This window comes from Sebastes fasciatus, chromosome 15 (genome assembly GCF_043250625.1).
Source record: "Sebastes fasciatus isolate fSebFas1 chromosome 15, fSebFas1.pri, whole genome shotgun sequence".
Classification (NCBI taxonomy): domain Eukaryota; kingdom Metazoa; phylum Chordata; class Actinopteri; order Perciformes; family Sebastidae; genus Sebastes; species Sebastes fasciatus.
Genome location: NC_133809.1, coordinates 1,257,949 through 1,274,780, shown reverse-complemented (window position 1 = coordinate 1,274,780; position 16,832 = coordinate 1,257,949). Strand labels below are relative to the sequence as shown.

General features: G+C 39.2%; 1 protein-coding gene across 1 annotated transcript in view; it reads right to left on the bottom strand.

Moving 5' to 3' along the window:
• The window catches only part of LOC141784039 (scavenger receptor cysteine-rich type 1 protein M130-like), a 16,829-nt gene extending 700 nt beyond the window's left edge, over positions 1-16,129 (bottom strand). The window contains exons 1-8 of the mRNA XM_074661721.1: positions 16,084-16,129; positions 9,876-9,908; positions 9,456-9,776; positions 7,907-8,230; positions 7,523-7,813; positions 6,296-6,625; positions 1,387-1,469; positions 1-1,263 (exon numbers count right to left, since the gene is read on the bottom strand). The exon at positions 1-1,263 is cut by the window's left edge and continues 700 nt beyond it. Coding sequence (XP_074517822.1) covers positions 1,159-1,263; positions 1,387-1,469; positions 6,296-6,625; positions 7,523-7,813; positions 7,907-8,230; positions 9,456-9,776; positions 9,876-9,908; positions 16,084-16,129 — 1,533 coding nt within the window. The 3' untranslated portion in view covers positions 1-1,158. The remainder of the gene's footprint in view (positions 1,264-1,386; positions 1,470-6,295; positions 6,626-7,522; positions 7,814-7,906; positions 8,231-9,455; positions 9,777-9,875; positions 9,909-16,083) is intronic.
• Positions 16,130-16,832: the final 703 nt, after the last annotated feature.

Genomic DNA, 16,832 nt, shown 5'->3' with positions numbered 1-16,832 from the left:
CACAAAATTAAGTAAAATTCTTAAAAAAATATGTACTTAATCATGAATGACTTGCAAAATCCTTTATTACGACATTAAGTGAAATTCTTATGAAATGAGCAAAATCCTTCATTAGAAAAAAAGTAGTTAAAGTAAAATCCTCAATTATAAATTTGTGTAAATTTGTTAAGTACAACATTAAGAAAATTCCAAAAGTAAAAAATTCTTTAAAATTCCTTGAATACAAAAATAAGTAAAATTCATAGAAATGAAGCACATTCTTTAAGTGTAAAATTACGTAAACTCCTTATATACAAAAATTAGCGAAATTCTACTGTAATAAAATTAAGTAAAATTTAAAATTCTTATGTGATAAGAAAATTGCTTAATTACATAATTAAGAAATTCTTAAAAAATAAGTAAATTACTTAATTATGAAAATTTGCAAAATCCTTAATTACAAAATTAAGTGAAATTCTTAAAAAAATAAGTAAATTACTGAATTATGAATATTTTCAAACTCCTTAATTACAAAATTAAGTAAAATTCTTAAAAAATAAGTAAATGATTTAATTATGAAAATTTAGTAAAAGGTAGTAAAAGTAAAAACCTCAATTATAAATTTTTCTTATGTACAAAATTAAGCAAAATTCTAATGAAATACTAAAATTCCTTCATCACACTATAAGCTGTTAATACTGTTTTATTTTTGCTCCCATTTGTATTATTATGGTTATTTCTTTAGCTAAATGTGGTCGTGCTCACAACAATAAATGAGCCATGTGAACCACAAGGGAGCGCTAAAGTGAGCTCATAAAGTTCATGTGTCACTAACCAGATGAAACTGGTGTGAAAACAGCCTCTGGTTTTTAATCCTCTACTTTGTTTGCTGGCTACATGACTTTGATTCATTCATTATAGATATTGTTGAATCACAAACACCAACAGATTGTCAACGTGGCAGCAGATGTGCTTCACCAACCCTGGATGTGCTCCAGATCTACAGAGAAGAGACTAACACATTGTTGGTTTTCATGTTGAGAGTGAAACAAATATAGTATATGATGTAATAGAATAGAAGCAGCCTTCTTGTTTAAAGGGAACATGCGTCTAAAATGAGCTGCTGCTGGGTTGTGTGTTATAAATCCATCTGGATGTGAGATGAGCTCCTTGGAGGTGCTACTCTGCTCCCTGAGCTCCTTCCTCTTCAGCTGCAGGAACACCCAGGTTATAATAATCCGGCTCAGCCTTCTCCCGTCTGCTCGGCCTCTGCCCCCTCTTGCCCTGGAGACACATGACAGCACACAGATGTGACTTCCTGCATCACTCCTCTCTCTTCACTTCAATAAGCACAGACTGAGTGCTTCATGTCAGTCAGCGGTCTGAACAACAGACGTGTGTCAGTACCTTATAGTAGAAGTAAAGGCCAATGTTCGCCAACAGCAGAATCAGCGGCAGGACGATGGCTCTGATGATGAAAGGCCTTAGATCTGATCAAACACATGGACAGTCATCACATCACATCACATGACATCATGAGTCCAACAGCTCCCATTAAACACAAACTGTAGTGACCTGAAATCTAAAAGCACTTCTTCAATCCTCTTTATGTGAATCCAGGCTCTGAGGACGGAGACTGTTCTTTGTTGGACAGATTAGAAAGTCCTCTAAGATTAATCTGTAGAAATACAACTGACGTGACTTTAGTGAGACTTTGATATGTTTACAACCAAACATGCTCCGTCCTCCAGCAGACTGTTTGCTGTTGACATTCATCCACTTTGTACAAGTGTGGTTACTATATGACATGTGGAACACAATGACAGTAGTCACAGTGTCATTCCACAAACAACAACATGCACAGACTTATTATGACTGAACATGTCATAACCCTTAAAGCACTTTGATGAAGTACTACTAGTACTACTTAGATGAAGTACTACTAGTACTACTTAAATGAAGTACTACTAGTACTACTTAGATGAAGTACTACTAGTACTACTTAAATGAAGTACTACTAGTACTACATCTCTGTCTTTAATCGGTTGTGAGCAGACGTCCTAAAGTGACGTCATCTCCACGTAGAATAAACCTCTAATTTGTATTCATGTTTTAATCTCTATGATCTCTGAAGGCTCCGACAAAATTCATCAAACTTCTTAAATACAAAAATAATCAGAATTCTTATGAAATAAAAAAAAAATCCTCAATTACAAATGAAGTAAAATCCTTAATTACGAAAAATAAGCTAAATTCTTAATTACAAAGTTACGTAAATTCCTTAAGTACAAAAATATGCAAAATTCTTACAAAATAAGAAAATTCCTTAAGTACAAAGTTAAGTACAATTCTTATGAAATAAGAAAATTCCTGAAGTACAAAAATATGCAAAATTCTTAATTACAAATGCAGTAAAATCCTTAATTCGGAAATAAACAAAATTCTTATTTACAAAATTACGTAAATTCATAAAGTACAAAATAAGAAAATTCCTTAAGTTCAAAACTAAGTAAAATTCTTATGAAATAAGAAAATTCCTCAAGTACACAAGAGTTAAGTACAAGTACACGTATTAACACCAAAAATGATCAGAAAAATGAACAAGATAATGAAAACTATCTAAACTGACAGAAACCATCTTTGGGACTTCTTTAGTTTGGCCCATGTCCCATCCACTAACACGGAGGAGGCGGGACTTATGAGCTATACTGCAGCCAGCCACCAGGGGGCGATCCAGATGTTTTAGCTTCACTTTTTGGGAGCTGTCATGTCGTCCATCTTTATATACAGTCTATGGTTGAGAGTAAGACAAATATAGTAGAGTATAAAGGTGCGGAGCTGTAAAATGAAGTGTTGGATGTTGGATGTTACAGGGACTGTGATACATGTTAAATGCATAAAAAAGTTACAATCTATCGCCTTGCTTACAGTATCTTAATATATGGTGATATACTGAATGGTAACCCCTGTATCATGATACGTATCGTATCGCCTGACTCTTGCCAATACACAGCCCTAATGTAATAGAATAGAAGCAGCCTTCTTGTTTGAAGGGAACATGCGTCTAAAATGAGCTGCTGCTGGGTTGTGTGTTATAAATCCATCTGGATGTGAGATGAGCTCCTTGGAGGTGCTACTCTGCTCCCTGAGCTCCTTCCTCTTCAGCTGCAGGAACACCCAGGTTATAATAATCCGGCTCAGCCTTCTCCCGTCTGCTCGGCCTCTGCCCCCTCTTGCCCTGGAGACACATGACAGCACACAGATGTGACTTCCTGCATCACTCCTCTCTCTTCACTTCAATAAACACAGACTGAGTGCTTCATGTCAGTCAGCGGTCTGAACAACAGACGTGTGTCAGTACCTTATAGTAGAAGTAAAGGCCAATGTTCGCCAACAGCAGAATCAGCGGCAGGACGATCGCTCTGATGATGAAAGGCCTTAGATCTGATCAAACACATGGACAGTCATCACATCACATCACATGACATCATGAGTCCAACAGCTCCCATTAAACACAAACTGTAGTGACCTGAAATCTAAAAGCACTTCTTCAATCCTCTTTATGTGAATCCAGGCTCTGAGGACGGAGACTGTTCTTTGTTGGACAGATTAGAAAGTCCTCTGAGATTAATCTGTAGAAATACAACTGACGTGACTTTAGTGAGACTTTTATATGTTTACAACCAAACATGCTCCGTCCTCCAGTAGACTGTTTGCTGTTGACATTCATCCACTTTGTACAAGTGTGGTTACTATATGACATGTGGAACACAATGACAGTAGTCACAGTGTCATTCCACAAACAACAACATGCACAGACTTATTATGACTGAACATGTCATAACCCTTAAAGCACTTTGATGAAGTACTACTAGTACTACTTAGATGAAGTACTACTAGTACTACTTAAATGAAGTACTACTAGTACTACTTAGATGAAGTACTACTAGTACTACTTAAATGAAGTACTACTAGTACTACATCTCTGTCTTTAATCGGTTGTGAGCAGACGTCCTAAAGTGACGTCATCTCCACGTAGAATAAACCTCTAATTTGTATTCATGTTTTAATCTCTATGATCTCTGAAGGCTCCGACAAAATTCATCAAACTTCTTAAATACAAAAATAATCAGAATTCTTATGAAATAAAAAAAAAATCCTCAATTACAAATGAAGTAAAATCCTTAATTACGAAAAATAAGCTAAATTCTTAATTACAAAGTTACGTAAATTCCTTAAGTACAAAAATATGCAAAATTCTTACAAAATAAGAAAATTCCTTAAGTACAAAGTTAAGTACAATTCTTATGAAATAAGAAAATTCCTGAAGTACAAAAATATGCAAAATTCTTAATTACAAATGCAGTAAAATCCTTAATTCGGAAATAAACAAAATTCTTATTTACAAAATTACGTAAATTCATAAAGTACAAAATAAGAAAATTCCTTAAGTTCAAAACTAAGTAAAATTCTTATGAAATAAGAAAATTCCTCAAGTACACAAGAGTTAAGTACAAGTACACGTATTAACACCAAAAATGATCAGAAAAATGAACAAGATAATGAAAACTATCTAAACTGACAGAAACCATCTTTGGGACTTCTTTAGTTTGGCCCATGTCCCATCCACTAACACGGAGGAGGCGGGACTTATGAGCTATACTGCAGCCAGCCACCAGGGGGCGATCCAGATGTTTTAGCTTCACTTTTTGGGAGCTGTCATGTCGTCCATCTTTATATACAGTCTATGGTTGAGAGTAAGACAAATATAGTAGAGTATAAAGGTGCGGAGCTGTAAAATGAAGTGTTGGATGTTGGATGTTACAGGGACTGTGATACATGTTAAATGCATAAAAAAGTTACAATCTATCGCCTTGCTTACAGTATCTTAATATATGGTGATATACTGAATGGTAACCCCTGTATCATGATACGTATCGTATCGCCTGACTCTTGCCAATACACAGCCCTAATGTAATAGAATAGAAGCAGCCTTCTTGTTTGAAGGGAACATGCGTCTAAAATGAGCTGCTGCTGGGTTGTGTGTTATAAATCCATCTGGATGTGAGATGAGCTCCTTGGAGGTGCTACTCTGCTCCCTGAGCTCCTTCCTCTTCAGCTGCAGGAACACCCAGGTTATAATAATCCGGCTCAGCCTTCTCCCGTCTGCTCGGCCTCTGCCCCCTCTTGCCCTGGAGACACATGACAGCACACAGATGTGACTTCCTGCATCACTCCTCTCTCTTCACTTCAATAAACACAGACTGAGTGCTTCATGTCAGTCAGCGGTCTGAACAACAGACGTGTGTCAGTACCTTATAGTAGAAGTAAAGGCCAATGTTCGCCAACAGCAGAATCAGCGGCAGGACGATCGCTCTGATGATGAAAGGCCTTAGATCTGATCAAACACATGGACAGTCATCACATCACATCACATGACATCATGAGTCCAACAGCTCCCATTAAACACAAACTGTAGTGACCTGAAATCTAAAAGCACTTCTTCAATCCTCTTTATGTGAATCCAGGCTCTGAGGACGGAGACTGTTCTTTGTTGGACAGATTAGAAAGTCCTCTGAGATTAATCTGTAGAAATACAACTGACGTGACTTTAGTGAGACTTTGATATGTTTACAACCAAACATGCTCCGTCCTCCAGCAGACTGTTTGCTGTTGACATTCATCCACTTTGTACAAGTGTGGTTACTATATGACATGTGGAACACAATGACAGTAGTCACAGTGTCATTCCACAAACAACAACATGCACAGACTTATTATGACTGAACATGTCATAACCCTTAAAGTACTTTGATGAAGTACTACTAGTACTACTTAAATGAAGTACTACTAGTACTACTTAAATGAAGTACTACTAGTACTACATCTCTGTCTTTAATCGGTTGTGAGCAGACGTCCTAAAGTGACGTCATCTCCACGTAGAATAAACCTCTAATTTGTATTCATGTTTTAATCTCTATGATCTCTGAAGGCTCCGACAAAATTCATCAAACTTCTTAAATACAAAGATTAGGAAAATTATTATGAAATTAAAGAAAGTCCTTAATTACAAAATTAAGTAAAATCTTTAATTATAAATAAACAAAACTCTTAATAACAAAATTACGTAAATTCATGAAGTACAAACATTTGTAAAATTTTTATGTAATAAGAAAATAAAGTAAACTTCTTATGAAATAAGCAAAGTCCTTAATTATTAAAATAAGCCCAATCCTTGATTAGAGAATGAAAGCTTCTCTGTTGTCAGCTGATCATTTCCACATTTTCCAAACCTGCATGTAAACAGTCAGCTTACCTGCGACGGTGAGAGAGATCAGACGGCTCTCAGAGAAGAAGTCGTGAGAAAAAACATAGACGTGATAAACACATCTGTAGCTTCCTTGGTGGGCGGGCTCTGCAGCAGGAAACAGGAAGTGGGCGGAGTGATTGACAGCTGGCTGGGTGTAGTTGAGTGCTGAGGTGGAGGAGGTGAAGGTGAGATGGAAGGAGCCTCCTGGGTACTGTGGCTGGACGGAGCAGCTGATGGTGAAGGTGGAGTCCCTGAGCACGTGAAACCCCTGCTGCTGGGCCTCGGAGACCCGGTCCACGGAGGAGGACCCAGAGATGTTGGGCTGAAGCAGCAGGTCTGTAAACACAGAGAGATGATTGGCTGAGAGCCGGAGCACGTTCAGTCTGAAAACAGCGTGCACTGGTTTGCTACGGTTTCCGGGTTGAACGGCGTGTTTCCTGGAAATGATGCACAACAGGCTTTGAGGTGCGTTTCCTCTCATTTGGTGGGTGTGTCAGAGGTGTTACCCAATCAGCCGCGACGTGCACGAACCCCGCCGTATTATAAAGGCAGTGCATTAGCGTAGCACAACAGAGTGTTCAATGCACCGCCGTTTACGTTTAAACGTTTTTCTGTTTTGTTGACCCTCCGTTCAACTACATGGACCTGATCTTGTGTCTCCTCGTCTCCTCGTCTCCTCGTCTCCTTGATCCTCGATGCTCCGGCTTGTGATCCAGAAATCGATCTCAGCGCTCCATCTTGAAGGAAATCCCAATTCCTAAAATGCATCAGGAGGAGCGAGGAGGCTCGCCGAAGGAGCTATGAGGGACGATACATCTGTGTATACTTTGCTTAAGTCTTCTCGGTGTATGGGGTTCCTCATTACGGATATCCACAACTGAATTATGACTAGTCGTAACTCCAGTTTCAGATATCTACAATTTAATTCTGACTAGTCACAATGAGGTTATAGATATCTGGAATAAGAACTCTTGATTAGTCACAATGTGATTACGACTAGTCAGAATGTAGTTGTAGATATCTCTAATGTTAATTCTTGATAGTCAAGCTGAGCTATTAAATGTTAAAACAGCTCTCCATACACTTCTCTACACTTTAGGATGTCATTGTCCTGGATAACTTTACAGTTCAGTCCAATGGAAACCACCGACTGTCACTGTGACGGAGGAAGGAACATACTGGAAACATTACTGTCATAGATGATGTCATAGATGATGTCACTGATGGGCTTACCTGAGCAGGTGAGATTCAGGATGTAGTCAGAGGAAGTTGATGTTGCACACTCCCTCAGAGCAGATCCAGACTGAACACAGTCAGACATGATGATCCACACAGATCTGTCTGAGGACTCCTCTCTCTCTTCTACAGAAACAGCAGAGCCACAGTCCAACTCTCTGTAGACAGTTGATGCTTCCTTCAGGATCCAGTCAGAGTAACGGCCACTCACTGGTCTCCAGTCTCCCTGATGTTTCAGCTCCAGTGTTCCTGCACAGCGACTGTCTCCTCCCACCAACCTGACAGGCTCTGAACAGAAACAAGAGAGTCGTCAGTAAAAGAATAAAGTGAGTTTCATTAGAACAGAAATGAACCAGATCAGAGCTGCAGCTCCTCTTCTACCTGAGCAGGTGAGTCCAACAGCTTTGCCAGGTGAGCAGGTGTTTCTATCTGAGCCTGAGCTTCTACAGTCCAGGAGAGCAGACTCAGTTCCTCCACACTGGAACTCTTTGGTCCACATTGAAGCCTCCACGTCTCCATAGAGCGCCCCCTGGAGGACTGAAGGAGCCCCACAGCCAAGCTGCCTACAGACCACCTCTGCATCCTGCTGGTCAAAGTCAGCTTCACACACTGAGGACCACCACTGGTTAGAGTGGTTAGACTGGTTAGTCTTCACCTCCAGTCTGCCTGAGCACAGACTAGTCCCATTCACCAGCCTGACAGAGTCTGGAGAGATGATAGAAGATGAAATAGAGAGAGATAAAAGACACCAGACACTCAATAAAAAGATGTCATGAAACAACAACTCAGTGATTCCAACTGGACTCAGAACAGTTCCAACATGAGTTCATCATCAGAAAGCTGTAAAGCTGAAGAAGGAGTCCTTTCAGGCTGGTTGCTGGTTGGCTGAGGGGACTCCTGAAGCAGCAGACATGTATGTTTCATATCAGTGATGTGACGGTGAGGAAATGTTCCCTCCGGTTAATGAACTTATGGCAACACCGGTGTTACCGATTACACCGGACATTTTACAAGAACAGATGACGGTCAACATGTGTAGCGTGCTGACTCTGATCTCTACCGCCGGGTGGCGGTGTGTCTCGCCTCTCCAGTAGAGCTTTTCCTGAAGGGCTGTAGAGGTCTACCTGGCGCCGCTGCGCCGCACACACCAGCTGTGACCGCTCCGTCCTCCTCGCGACGATTACCTCATTAACGTTGTGGATCCCTCACAGCATTTGGGTTTAAATCTGAAATATTGCCAAATAGGTGCGTTTGCTTTTCGCTTCGACACCAAATCCTCCGCCATCGTCTTGTCTGTCAACTCTGTCTCGTCCCGTGTGTGAAACCTGACTCCTGCTACTCTGAGCTGACTCCTTACAGAGCAGATGAATTCACTTTCAGATCGTAGCGTCCGTCGTCCGACTATCTGTTGATAACATGCTGCTGATACACCAACATGAACTAAATGGGTTTTATTTCTGTAACAAAAGCAAGACGAGGGTGGGGACGGTGGGGACGGTGGGGACGTAATGTAATCGGTGTGTGCCCGACCACCATGTAACACCGACTACCGCGACAAGCCTATTTCACATCTACAGATATATATCTTGGTGCATTCTGTTATATTATTACTGTGGGCTCTAACAACTTAAAGAAGCGTTGGACACGGTGCTCGTCTCAACGTGGTGGCTAACCCCTTTATTTCCATGTTTGCATCTCAACAGGAAGTCTAACTCAGTACAACCAGTGGATGGTGGTGTAGGACAAATAGTATGTTGCAAAACACTAATACTACACATTCAGCAGCTGATGTATGGAGGCAGCAGATCAACAGACTCCATCATGGCTGCTGGAGACAGTCTGCTGGGATTCTAGCTGCTGCATGTGTGTGTCATTGTGGGTACATTACTGTCATAGATGATGTCACTGATGATGTCACTGATGGGCTTACCTGAGCAGTTGAGATCCAGGATGGAGTTAGAGGAACCTGATATTGCACACTCCCTCAGAGCAGATCCAGACTGAACACAGTCATACCTGATGCTCCACACAGATCTCTGTGAGGACTCCTCTCTCTGTTCTACAGAAACAGCAGAGCCACAGTCTAACTCTCTGCAGGCAGCAGCTGCTTCCTTCAGGATCCAGCCATAGTAATAGCCCCTCACTGGTCTCCGGTCATAGTCACTCACTGGTCTCCAGTCTCCCTGATGTTTCAGCTCCAGTGTTCCTGCACAGCGACTGTCTCCTCCCACCAACCTGACATCTTCAGACTCTGAACAGAAACAAGAGAGTCGTCAGTAAAGGAAGTGAATTTAAGAAAAGATTAAACTGAGACTTGACTTTATTTCTTTATTTCTCTTTTTTTATTTACGTGTTGAGTTGTGATTTTCTTCAGCCTGGAGTCCTGTAGAAACACAAATATTTATTGTTTAAGTATATTTTTGGAGACGTGATGGAGCCGCTAGCGGGGTGCCTTGAGACCGGCCTGGCCGTCAGTCATGTGAGATAAAAGCTGTTAATATGTCACTTTATTTAGTTTTAATATGTATTAACGCCAGAAAGTAAACATTTAGATTCCCAGTTTGTGGTCAGTTTATCCAAATAACGCCTGTTTGGAAATGTCTTGCAACAGTTTTGGAGATGTGACGAAGCTGCTGACAGGGTGCCTTGAGACCGGCCCGGCCGTCAGTCATGTGATGCGTCTTGCTTGAGTATACTTCAGTGTTTACAGTCTGCAAACTTAATCCTTCATTTAGTCGGCAGTATGCAGAACAATGTGGGAGTGAATCTTTCAGTAGTTCACGATTGTGGATTCAGTACATAGCGGTGCTAATTTCAGGATCTACTCCAGTCCGCTGTGCACTAATAAAGGCGGTGTGGTAAATGATGTCATGACAGCAGAATAAAGTGTGTATAAGATTATGGACTTTTTATATTTAAAATAGTTATATCAAAGAATGTAAACACAAAGACAAAAGGTAACATTTATTCATGCTAAACTTGCAAATAAACACATTTTACTAAAAAGTGTTCAGTATTTCTCAATTCTCAGTGACTTCAAGAATAACAAGTTCAAGTTATACAAAAAATAAAAAATGATGCCCGTTATATAAATAATTTGTTATTTATGGCCAGCTGCTTTTTTATTTCTCAGAAACTTGCCAATTTCACAAATAAATTGTGCACAAAACAACACTGCGAAACTGGTATTTTGTGTGATTCTTCAACTAATCACATAATAATGCTTGTCACAACTTTGACTTGGTGTGTATTATCCATCAGTAGAAATATATAGGTTCTTTTGTAGAAAAAAACTATTAAAAATCGTCCCAATGGCATCACGTGTCGGACACGGACGTTGTAGTACCGCCGTTTGGCCACTACGAACCAACGCAGTACATTTTTTTAAAATTTTCGTATGCTATTTTATTATTAAATTAATTTTGATTCACCATACATTTTCGTAAAACTGCCAATATTCGGGCCTTTCTAGTTCATTGCGCTGGTTAGTATTATAGCTAGGCTAATGTTAGACACCTGGAACGCCTGGAAGGGTATAGCCAAACAGAGGCAGAGTAGGGGCGGGTATACTGGGTCGGCACGCCCAGCAAGTCATGAAATCTCCCATAGAAATATATACGTAGACGCTTCATTGGACGCTTCAGCCCGTTGCAGCGTTGGAGTGAATGTTGATTATTAAAACCAGCTGGAGTGAATGTTGATTATTAAAACCATCTGGAGTGTATGTTGATTATTAAAACCAGCTGGAGTGAATGTTGGTTATTAAAACCAGCTGGAGTGAATGTTGGTTATTAAAACCAGCTGGAGTGAATGTTGATTATTAAAACCAGCTGGAGTGAATGTTGATTATTAAAACCAGCTGGAGTGAATGTTGATTATTAAAACCAGTTGGAGTGAATGTTGATTATTAAAACCAGCTGGAGTGAATGTTGATTATTAAAACCAGTTGGAGTGAATGTTGGTTATTAAAACCAGCTGGAGTGAATGTTGATTATTAAAACCAGCTGGAGTGAATGTTGGTTATTAAAACCAGCTGGAGTGAATGTTGATTATTAAAACCAGCTGGAGTGAATGTTGATTATTAAAACCAGCTGGAGTGAATGTTGATTATTAAAACCAGCTGGAGTGAATGTTGATTATTAAAACCAGCTGGAGTGAATGTTGGTTATTAAAACCAGCTGGAGTGAATGTTGGTTATTAAAACCAGCTGGAGTGAATGTTGGTTATTAAAACCAGCTGGAGTGTATGTTGGTTATTAAAACCAGCTGGAGTGAATGTTGGTTATTAAAACCAGCTGGAGTGAATGTTGGTTATTAAAACCAGCTGGAGTGTATGTTGGTTATTAAAACCAGCTGGAGTGAATGTTGGTTATTAAAACCAGCTGGAGTATATGGAGAGAGGAGGAGAGGAGGAGGAGGAGAGAGGAGGAGAGAGGAGGAGAGGAGGAGAGAGGAGGAGAGGAGGAGGAGGAGAGAGGAGGAGAGGAGGAGAGAGGAGGAGAGGAGGAGGAGGAGAGAGGAGGAGAGGAGGAGAGAGGAGGAGAGGAGGAGGAGGAGGTGGGAGGAGCTCTCCAGAGTACACCAGTCTTGTAACTCTGAACACTTTCACCAACACTGGAGGGTATGTTACTCCGGCTGTTGTTGTAATGACTCTGAAAGAGTTCATTTACTTTGACAAGGCATATTTAACTCTGGAGAATTTGCAGTGTAGGAGCGCCCAGCGAGTCATGAAATCTCCCATAGAAATGTACACATAGACGCTGCATTGGACGCTTCAGGCCCGTTGCAGCGATACGTCAACGTGGGCGTCATATTGGACCTGGTAAGACTGGCCTGTAACCCTGTACTAGTGAACGGGGGAGCTGCGTTTTTCTGGATAAAAAGCACTATAACGTCTACATTAGACAGGCGGTATGCCAATTGGACAAAGGCTATATTGTTAACATCTTTATGGTTGGGGAGCTGGACTTTGACTAAGTTGGTGCCTCGGCCGGAAGGCAGCCGCAAGCGGCAGTTCGCAGGTTCAAGACGTTTTTCGCTCAACAGGACAATTTGCGATAATCAAAGCCGCACGTCAGCAAAGTCACTTCAGCTGGTTTAATTCGGAGGGTGAGACCAGTCATACGCTTGTTTTATCATGACAATGTATGCAGCCTTTCAGTAATTGTACAGTCAATGTCCCACCAGTCATATTTGTTGGCCTTTTGGGGACATGTTTCAACAGATTAATTAAAAATATCCAGTTAGTTTGGTGATTTTGGACAAACTGTGAATGACTTATGGATAAATTTGTGCCAGACCCATGCACATGTTTGGAACTGATGGCGCCCCCTTTTGAGTGATTTAAAAATAGTTTTACAGACGTGGTTCAACATTGTTATGAAATATATCCTGTGAGTTTTGTATTGATTGGACAAACAATTTCTGATGTACGGTCTGACTTGTGTTATGCCACGCCCATTTGTTTTTCATTTGTCGCTCCCCCTAGTGGTCGATTTGAATGAAACGTTCAGGGAATGTTTTAGGTACTCTTGTGGACATATCAAGCAAGTTTCAAGATGATGAGCCAACTGGTTGTTGACTTAAGTCTGTTTATGTGTTGAGCCACGCCCTTTTGAAATTCATTGGTTAACATCTTGAAAATGAAATGAGATATTAACAGGCTTCATGCAACTTTTGAAAAGCTTGGTCCAACAATGATACACAGAAAATTTGGTAGAAATCGGACCTTTGATTTAGGAGGAAATGTCAAAAACGTGTTTTTCAAAAAAGCGGGAAATCAAGTTGACGGACTTCAGCGGTCCAAGAGGCTTTTTTGTAGAACACATGGAGCTGGACATGTGTGTTACATTTCAAGTCAATTGGACTTTAGGTGTGTGGGGGCCCGCCTTTTAATTTATCACTTTTTTGTGTGTCAGTGATAGCGCCACCATGTGGCCAATTTAGATCATATTTTATGTGAAGCATTAGGACATCATGGCCCCTTATGGTACCAAGTTTCATGTCTTAGGCTCGTTACAGCTCACAGCAAATTGAGCAAAGGCATAGGATTAGATCGGATAGATGGGGTGGGAATGAAAGAGTTCACGAGAACTAATTTCTTGTGGTAACAACAGATGATAGATTCTGCTGGAAATCACACATTAAACATGTAGAAACTAAAGAAGCATCTCAGTATTAAACAAAACCAAACAGGTTCTGGATCAGAAATCACTCCACGTTCTCTACTGTTCACTAGTTTTACCATATTTAAATTACTGTGCGGAGGTCTGGGGCAACAACTACAAATGTTCATTAACATTCACTATCTATTCTCTAAAAAAGAGCAATATGGATTATTCACAATGTCGATATCTGGATCACACCACCTCCTTATTCTTACAGTCAAAGTTATTAAGATTTACAGATCTAGTGGAGTTTCACACAGCACAAATAATGTTTAAGGCTAAAAAGAACCTGCTACCAGAAATATTCAACAAGGGGGGGGATTTAATTTAAAAACTCATAGTGTTCATACGACCATGAAAAGTTTCTGTATCTCAATCTGTGGAGTGAAACTATGGAACAGTTTTAATGTGGAACTAAAGCAATGTCCAAACTTAGAGCAGTTTAAAATGAGGAATAAAGACATGATATATATATATATATGTGTGTGTATATATATGTGTGTGTATATATATATATGTATACATATATACATGTGTCTATGGTCTGTCCTGTTTTGGTCCTCAGTGATGAATACGTTGTGTTTCCTGTGGCTGCTTCACAATAAAAGTCCACTGTGTTGGTCCAGTTGAGGTGTTTTAATGTGAAGCAGCAGCAGCAGGAAATGTTATCATGTGTTCGTATCATCAGTAAGATAATGCAGCTCAGATCCGGCTGTAGGAGAGTGAACAGGAAACAGTGAGGCTGATATCAATCAGAGCAGCTTACAAACAGCATCACTGATAACGTGCTGCATCGTTTCCTCTCAATGTGTCATGAGTCTGAATCTATGGCGGACTCCGCCACTAACCATGAAGCCCACCGCCCAGAGAGATCATTACTGAGTACACATACGGCTACACTGACTACAGCAATAACAACTGACTGGAAACAGAATCAAACACTTGGTTTGACTTGGTGAAAATATGAAAGATTATAACCAGGGCTGTCAAAGTTAATGTGTTAAAGCAAATATGTTTTAATGCCATTCATTTCTTTAATGCATTAATTATGCTAAATGCAGTACCGGTGAGGGTTTCTGGATCAATATCTGTCATTGTTCTGTGTTAATAGATTTACATTAATAAATATATACATTCATTTACATAAAGCAGCATATTCGTCCACTCCCATGTTGATAAGAGTATTAAATACCTGACAAATCTCCCTTTAAGGTTCATTTTGAACGGATAAAAAAATGTGTGATTAATCATGATTAACTATTTTAATCGCCCTAGTATTAATGTATTCATTTTATTAGCATTTAAATGTATTTATTTATTTTTTGCATTTATTTTCTATTCATTTTAAATTAATAAATTCATTTATAAATTATGAAATTGTATTTATTTATTTTCCCTTTGCATTTTCTTCCTTATTTATTTCCCCAAACTTATTTATTTCTGTATTCTTTTCTTTATACATTTCTACTTCATTATGAAAATTAGGACAATTTTATATATAAATTTAAATAAATACTAGCATTACGTACTAGTAAGATGTGATTTACAATAATACATATATACATACATTTACATAAAGCATCATATTTGTTAAATTTATTTATTTATTTTTGCATTTATTTTATATTTATTTTATATCAATAAATTAATTTATAAATTATTCAATTGTATTTATTTATTTCCCCAAACTTATTTATTTCTGTATTCTTTTCTTTATACATTTCTACTTCAATATGAAAATTAGGAAAATATCTGTCATTGTTTTCTGTCGTTTATTGATTTACAATAATAAATATATATATATGTATATATATATACATATATATATACACATTGTGCATAAAGCAGCATATTCGTCCACTCCCATGTTGATAAGAGTATTAAATACTGGACAAATCTCCCTTTAAGGTTCATTTAGAATGGATAAAACATGTGTGATTAATGTGTGATTAATTTGTGATTAATCCAGATGAGCTATTTTAATTGATTGACAGCTCTAATTGATGGGTGATCAGTGTCGGCCCGTCTGATACGCTGAATATGCAGCTGCGTAGGGCCCCACAAATACTTTTATTCCTTTAAATTAAGGCTGTCAATCAATTAGAATATTGAATCATGATTCATCACAAATTAATCACACATTAATCACATGTTTTATCCGTTCAAAATGAACCTTAAAGGGAGATTAGTCCAGTATTTAATCCTCTTATCAACATGGAAGTGAACAAATATGCTGCTTTATGCATGTATCTACATAATTGTCCTAATTGTCCTAATTATATGTATGAGGGTTAGAATCCAGCCTTGGTGTGTGTGATCAGGTGGTTCTCTGGTTTAAAGATCAATATAAAGGTGTGAATAAGAACACATGATGTTTAAAGCAGAGTCCTACCTGAGCTCCACAGCAGCAGCAGCATCAGCACCAACAGGTGATCCATGACGTCCAGGTAGACCGTCTGTCTGCTCTGTGTGTGCTGTCCTCACTGGAAGAGCTGCAGCTTCACTCATCATTTACTTCTCTTTAGTTTGACACATGATATTTATCCTCGTCTGACCTGCGTGTCTGAGGAACTGATGTGTTGATAAGAAGCTGCTGACAGCTCGCTGATTCTAGCACTGTGGTTTCTGTTACCGTGACAACCAGGGCAGGCTGAGATGCTGTCAGATTAATGCTGTCAGAGTGATCTTATCGTTTCCAGGTAAAATGAGTCGACCTCAGCAGAGAGTCGTTCAGAGCAGACTGAACTACCGCTGTAACTAACCCTTACACCAATAGTTGATCAATCTGTGTGTTCTGTTATTCATGGAATCAATCAGTGAGGAAGGGAAACATCAGGAAACAGGGAAACATGTGCAGCACAGTCTGTCACAGTCTAAGGTGACGTCTTTTAAATGTCTCGTTTTGTCCAAAAGTCTCTTCAGAGCTGTCGGTTCCTGTTGGATCGTCCCTAAAACTTCTAGCTGTGAAATGATGCTGAGATACGACATGGTGCAGGAGGATATTTTAGTGTTTCAGTGCGTCTGAAGCTGAGAATAAAAACTTGATGTTGGTGTGTGTGTGATCACTTTGTTCTCTGATTTAAAGATCAATAGAAATACTATACTATATATATATATATATATATATATATATATACTTTG